General features: G+C 65.6%; 1 protein-coding gene across 1 annotated transcript; it reads left to right on the top strand.

The window, feature by feature from the left end:
* The first annotated feature begins 515 nt into the window (after positions 1–515).
* TCIM (transcriptional and immune response regulator) lies at positions 516–1,566 on the top strand. Its single transcript, XM_006023024.3, has one exon. It carries the CDS (start codon positions 574–576, stop codon positions 886–888), a length of 315 nt encoding a protein of 104 aa, XP_006023086.1. The 5' UTR covers positions 516–573; the 3' UTR covers positions 889–1,566.
* Positions 1,567–6,141: the final 4,575 nt, after the last annotated feature.

The raw sequence follows: 6,141 nt of genomic DNA on the forward strand, positions 1-6,141 counted from the left end.
GCTGGGGGGCAGCGAGAACGAGGGGCAGGCTCCAGGGCGCCTGGCACAGGGGGCGCGGTTCTCTGCCTTGCCCGCCGCTGGCCCTTCCCCACGCTAGCCTGTCCCCGAGCTGCAAATGCCGCGCGGGGACAGGCTCCCCGCCGGCGCCCAGCTCTCCTGGCGATGCTGTGGCCAGCCACGCCAGAGAGCCTGCACCCAGGCACCCAGCTGGCGCTTCTCTTTTCGCCAAGGAGTCTGCAGGAGCCGACGGCGCTCTCCCCCGCCAGGACAGCCGCCAAAGGCCAGCCCGGCGGGTCGTCTCCCAGCTGCCTTGGCTCCGGGGAACGCGGGCTTGCCCATCCCAAGCCCCTGCCCTCGGCGCGCCGTCCCGGCCCCGGAGCGCAGGCAGCATGGGTGTCCCGGGACGAGGGGCGCTCGGCAGCTTAACTGTTAAACCGCAGCGAGCCGGCTCTGCGCTGAGCTCACTCTGATGTCACGCCTGTAACTTGAGCCGGCTTGGCCTCGCGCCCGGGCTGCCTTTAAATACCGGTCCCGGCAGCGCGTTTCGCACCGGTCCCGGAGCAGGCGACCTCGATGAAAGCCCCGAGCGGAGCCTCAGCCATGTCCACGTCCCTGCGGGTGAGCCCGTCGGTCCACGGCTACCACTTTGACACCGCCTCACGCAAGAAAGCCGTGCCCGACATCTTTGAGGCCATCAGCCAGGAGTCGCTTCAGAAGCTCTTCAGGAACTCAGGCGACAAGAAGGCCGAGGAACGGGCCAAGATCCTCCTCGCCACGGACCAGGACTCGGAGGACCGCACGCGGGCCTTGCTGGCCCTGAAGCAGCGGAGAAGAGACAAGCTCCTCCAGTTTCTGACCCTGCGGAGATACTCCCTGAAAGTGCACTGAGCCGCCGCCTGGGAAAGCACCGGGAGAAGATAGCGCAGGAACAAGACGGTGCGCAGGACATGGTCCCGCGCACGGCCTTCGCCCCCACCGTGCAAGCTTCCGGCAGGACGAGGGGCCCTGCAAAACGGGCCCCAAGCAGTCGCTCCCACCACACCCCCCGCAGGCGGAGAGCCGAGCAGAGGACAGCAGCCCGTGCTCGCCGCGACCGCACTTGCCGGACATCGCCCTCGTCCCTACACCGCGCAGAGGACCCCCGCGACCGGGCCATGACACCCGGCACTCCTCAAATGCCCCGACAAAAGGCACCGCGCGGGAGGCAGGAGCCGAACTTTCAGGGGCTGCCTTCTCCCGAGGCATCCGACGTGACCGCCTCTCTCGTCCCCTCGCGGCACGGTGTCCCTGCCTTACGACTCGTTTGCGCAGCAGCCACCCAGCCGGGCGCCCTCGCCCTGAACTGCCTCGGCCAGGAAAGCCTTTGGTAGATAGCACCTTTGCTTCTCACGACTACTAAGCTGCCCCGAGGCCTGCTCGGTCTCGCGGACGGCACGATAGACAGGAGAAAACAGACTGCAAGGGGCTGGCTGTATCCCACGGTAAGACTGTAGGACAATGCTATACTGCTCTCAACTGTGATGTATGGCACACGGCCACCTGCAGCCCAATAAATTCTAACGATCGTGCGAGGTCTTTGCGTTTCCAACGTGTGACTCGGAAAGGGGAGCAGCCTTGTCCACCCGGGGGCTTTGGTGGGGGGGCCAAGGTGTGGGTGCTCTCCTCTACCACCAGACACCCCGAGCAAAAGCAGAGGCTCGACCCTCGGGGTGCAATCCTGGGCCGGCGCGGGCTGGAGGAGGCTTGCCCAGGAGCCCGCTGGTGACAAAACGCCCGCCCTCCTTCCTAGGCTGGCAGCCCCAAGGGAGCTTCAAAGGGCATTGCCCCCGACTCGCTCTGAGTTGCTCGTTGTTAGGATCCAGTCACTGTGTGCATGGTGCCTCTTCTGCCCTGGCAACCCAGCCCGCGGCCACTTAGAAACCAGGCCCGCCCAAACACACACACGCACACGCACACGCACACACACACAGAGGAGCATGTTATCTGGGCCCTCTGGGCTCTCCTCGCTCCCACGAGCCAGGCAGGATTTCGGGATACGCCTGCAGCCGTGAGGCCAACGGGCACCTCGCAATCGCAAAAGCAGGAGGAGGCCTGTCAAATCTGGCCATGTGGTCTGAGACAGCATCTGGCACCCCGGCCCCACGCCGCGGGGTCCTTGCATACAGCTGCAGGCCCCTCACTGACCCATACAGCCTCGCCCGACTGGCCAGCTAAACACGTTCGCTTCCCGTGACCCCGCTAGCTGCGTTTCCCCGTGGCGAGGCCGCGCTGAGGGCCCATAAATCAGGCGGCCTTGACACAGCTCCTTTCAATTACTTGACCCGGTCGGTAATTGCGTTTATCGATAGATTTGCACAGCGCGCGCAGATGCGCTTAACCATGAGCCTCCCCACACGCTGATCGATGGCCGTCCTACATTGCCTCCGCCCGTCGCGGGAGAGGGGCACGGCTCGCTGCTCCCGCAGGCACATGCCGGGGACGGTATTGGCTTCTTGTAGTCCGGACCTTGATGTTCAACAGGTTTGGGGTCGGTCAGAGCCGGGGCGGGGGGGGCACTCAACTCCTGGCATCGGTAGCCACAGCCGGCCGTGGGGCCCCTCGGGGCCAGCTTGGCCAGCCTGCTAGGAGCCTTCCCCGCGGGCGGGCAAGAGCTGGAAGGGGCCGGGGGGCTCTTTGCACAGGCACGCCACCAGCGGCGCACCCGCATCTTCGCCAGAGGGATTCGACACGATTCGGATCCCACGGCATGCCAGGGCGTACAAGCCCCCAAAGAAAACCTGCCTGTGCTCCAGAAACGAGCCCTCACCGCGAGGCTGCTCACGCATCCCCAGTCCCGGCAAAGTCCTGCTCCGCACTGCTGTCGGGCTATGGCTCGGGGGTCTGCCCCCGCGGCGAGCGGCCGGCCCGCCAAACCAGCGGCTCGTGCCACGCACGGCAGGATGCGTGCATCTGGGAAGGAGCCCTGCACCCGCTCCACAGGCCCGTGGCCCTGGGCACTGTGCTGTGCTGGCACCCTTCCATTAACCTGTCCCCCTCTTTGAAAGCCCCCGCCGCTCGGCCAAAGAGCCGCTCCATCCTCGAGGCCGGCGGGAGCCACGGGTCCAGACGGGGACGCACTGACACGGCTCTGTGTCCGGGCCTCGAGGAGCAGCAGGAAGGGCTAGCCACAGGCAGCGCCGACACCTGCTGCCAGGGTCTCAGGAGGGGAGCCGGGGCGGGGGCTGGCCGAGGCGTGCGGCGAGGGGCGCCCGGGGCACGCCAGGATGCCGCGGCTCCTGCAACGCGCCCTACCAACTAGCACACTACCCATTGCTATCTCCACCCCGCCAGGTGAGGATGGACGCGGGGTCCACCAGCCTCTCCTCTAGCAGGACGGGCATCTGGAAGGATCGGTGCCCCCTGGCAGCAACACTATGTCGGGCGCTTGCCGCCGGCCCCGTTTGCTCCTGCTAAGAGGTTGGCGACCCTCTGCACAGTGCGCTTGACACAAGCCGGTGCTTGCAGACTTTCTCTTCCCCCCGGCCCCCAGGCGTTGGACTCAGTAGCCCAAACGGGCTCCCGGGTGAGGAAGCGCCGTGTACAAACAGGCCGCAGGCTTCTGGGGCCACTCTACCCTGTCCCCTGCATTGCCCCATCATGGTCCCCGCCCTCTCGCCTCCGGCGCCCTGCCTGCAGGGTCTGCCTTTCCGGCCTGGGCGCCGCTGCTCGTGTCCGCGACAGACCTTTTCCGCTTCGCCAGGGAAGCACCCTTCTCACGCATGGCGCCCCAGTTTCAGGGGCCTCCCAAGGGAGCTCTCCCCCCAGCTGAGCACAGCGGCGCGCCCCTGGGCGAAGGTGTCCTACGGCCAGGCGGCCCCGCGCTTTGTGCCACGCCACAGCTGGGACGCACCCCGGGGAGGCATGCTGGAGCAGGTCAGCTGCGTCACACCGGCCCCTTCCCGAGCGCTCGCCAGTGTGGACGCAGCGTCTGTTGCAGCTTGCGCACCCCGTTCTTCCGACGGGCCAGAAACGGGGCTGCCAGACGCGCAGCCTATTGTCCGAGCCCCCGTGCAACAAACAGGAAAGGCCGGCTCGAGGCATTTCCTGCCTGCGGGAGCCACGACTCCTGTCCACCCCGTCTGGCTGGCTGCGCTGGGGGGCCCCGGGTCTCGCCTTCCCAGAGAGCACACAGAGAGTGTGCCACGCTCGCCATGCGTGCCGGGGACAGCCGGCCCCCACTCTAGTCTGACCCCGCTTCACGCAAGCCCAGCCCCAGCTGGAGCCAGTCCCGTGCTCCAGAGCGAGGACCGGCCAGAGCGACACTCGCGCCTTTCGCTCCCCTGGGGCCTGTGCATTTGGGGGGCCTTGCCCGGGTGCACGCCGTTGGGATGTCGCTGCCCCCGGCCTCATTCCGGGCACGGGAGGGGCGGCGCTTGGTGCCCACCGCCCCCGGCCCCACGCCGCCACCTGCTCGCGAGTGCCCCCGACTCAAAGCAGAGGCTCCGTTAGTGGACTCTGCCCCCAACGCGGCAGCCTTCGCAAAGGAAGACTGGCTTCCTCCTGCCCAGGGGAGCGCAGCAAGCTCACAATGACCAAATAAGGGCCCGTGCTCCCGGGCCAGAGCAGGGCCACTGAGTCACGCCAGCCTGACCACTTCTGAAACGGCTCATCATTGCGGCAGCGAGGCAGCCTGGCCTTCTCGGGCCGGCTGGCCGCCCACCTGCGGCTGCTATGACAAACAACTCGGCGATCATCCCCAGCTTCAGCTGCTTCCTGCCCATTTCCTCCAAGAAGCAGGACGGGCTCCCGGCAGCCTGAGGCTGCGGGCACTCTTCCACGACCTGCCCCAACAGGCTGGGGGGGATCTGCCGCGGGGAGACCTCGCTCGTCATCTCCTCCCCAGAGGAAACACTCCCCGCCCCAGGGTTGGCGCTCTCGGGACCGATCCGGCCCAGACCCGGGCTAGCCCAGGCACGCTGCAGTGGAAAGCACCGGCTGCGCAGACCACAGCCACATGCGGCCTTGCTCGCAGGGGTCAGGCCGCTGCGCTCCTTTCCTCTGCTCCTCTTTCTCCAGGGCTGCCGGACAGCTGCCCGGCGCTTGCCACAGTCCCCTGCCTTTACTGGGAACACATCCCTTCGGGTCGCTTCTCACAACTCAGGGCTTGGGTTTCTGCTTCTGGAGAAGCCCTGATGCTTCGCGGCACCATCTTGATGCGCTGCGAGACACTCGGGGCACTTCTCCAAAGAGAGGGCCTTACTCATCCAGGGGTGCAGAGGACACCTGCAATTCCTTGCTAAGCCCGGTTTGTTCGTTTCTGAAACGGCGGGCCGCCAGGACGGACGAGCGGCAAGTGCGTACGCGCACGCGAGATACAAAGCTTAGCTTGGTTGTGACCCGTCTGCTGGTGGCCACTCGTTCGTGCCCCTCCACTACAGTCAGCGCTGTCCGCCCGTGCCCACCTTGCGGCCTGACTTGTTTGGCCTGTGCTACAGAAGGCCCTGGCGCCAGCCACGCTTTATGCCTGGCATCCATGGCTGCACCAGAGCCTGGCCGCTGGGCCCTGTCCCTCGGACAGACACACGGACCTCACCCCAGAGCTCGCACCTCACTCGCCGAGGCGTCCCCTGGGGCACGCTCCTCAAGCCCACGCCCCCTTCACAACCAAAAGCCCGTTCGGTGAGGGCTGCTCGCGGCCCACGGTTGGCAGATGCAGCTTCAAGCCAGGGACTTGCTCCCGACACTAGGTCCTGGGCACGAGGCGGCTGGTTATATCGGAAGGCTTTTTGCAGGCGATCACTCTGCAGACATGCACTACCGGGGGGTAAAGGGGGGGGCGGGGGGGGGCATCGATTTGCAGGCACGGACCGGAGACGCGCTCTGCATGTTCCCTAGATAACAGATCAAATTACACAAACAGAGCTTGTAAACAGCCGTGCATAATAAATGATCTACCCCGTGAAATGGATTGACCGCCGATCAATTTTAAACGGGTGACCTACAAGTTCGGCCTCACCAAAACCAAATTATTCTCAGGGCAGGGGGGGCTTCTCCTAGATTTATGCGGGCTGCATTATTTGACTGTCCTTCAAGTAAATGGGAAATAAGATAGAATCGCGCGGTGATAAAGTAGCTTGGCAAAACAGAATTCCCAAATCCAGT

Source organism: Alligator sinensis, unplaced genomic scaffold, assembly GCF_000455745.1.
Source record: "Alligator sinensis unplaced genomic scaffold, ASM45574v1 scaffold98_1, whole genome shotgun sequence".
NCBI classification, from domain to species: domain Eukaryota; kingdom Metazoa; phylum Chordata; order Crocodylia; family Alligatoridae; genus Alligator; species Alligator sinensis.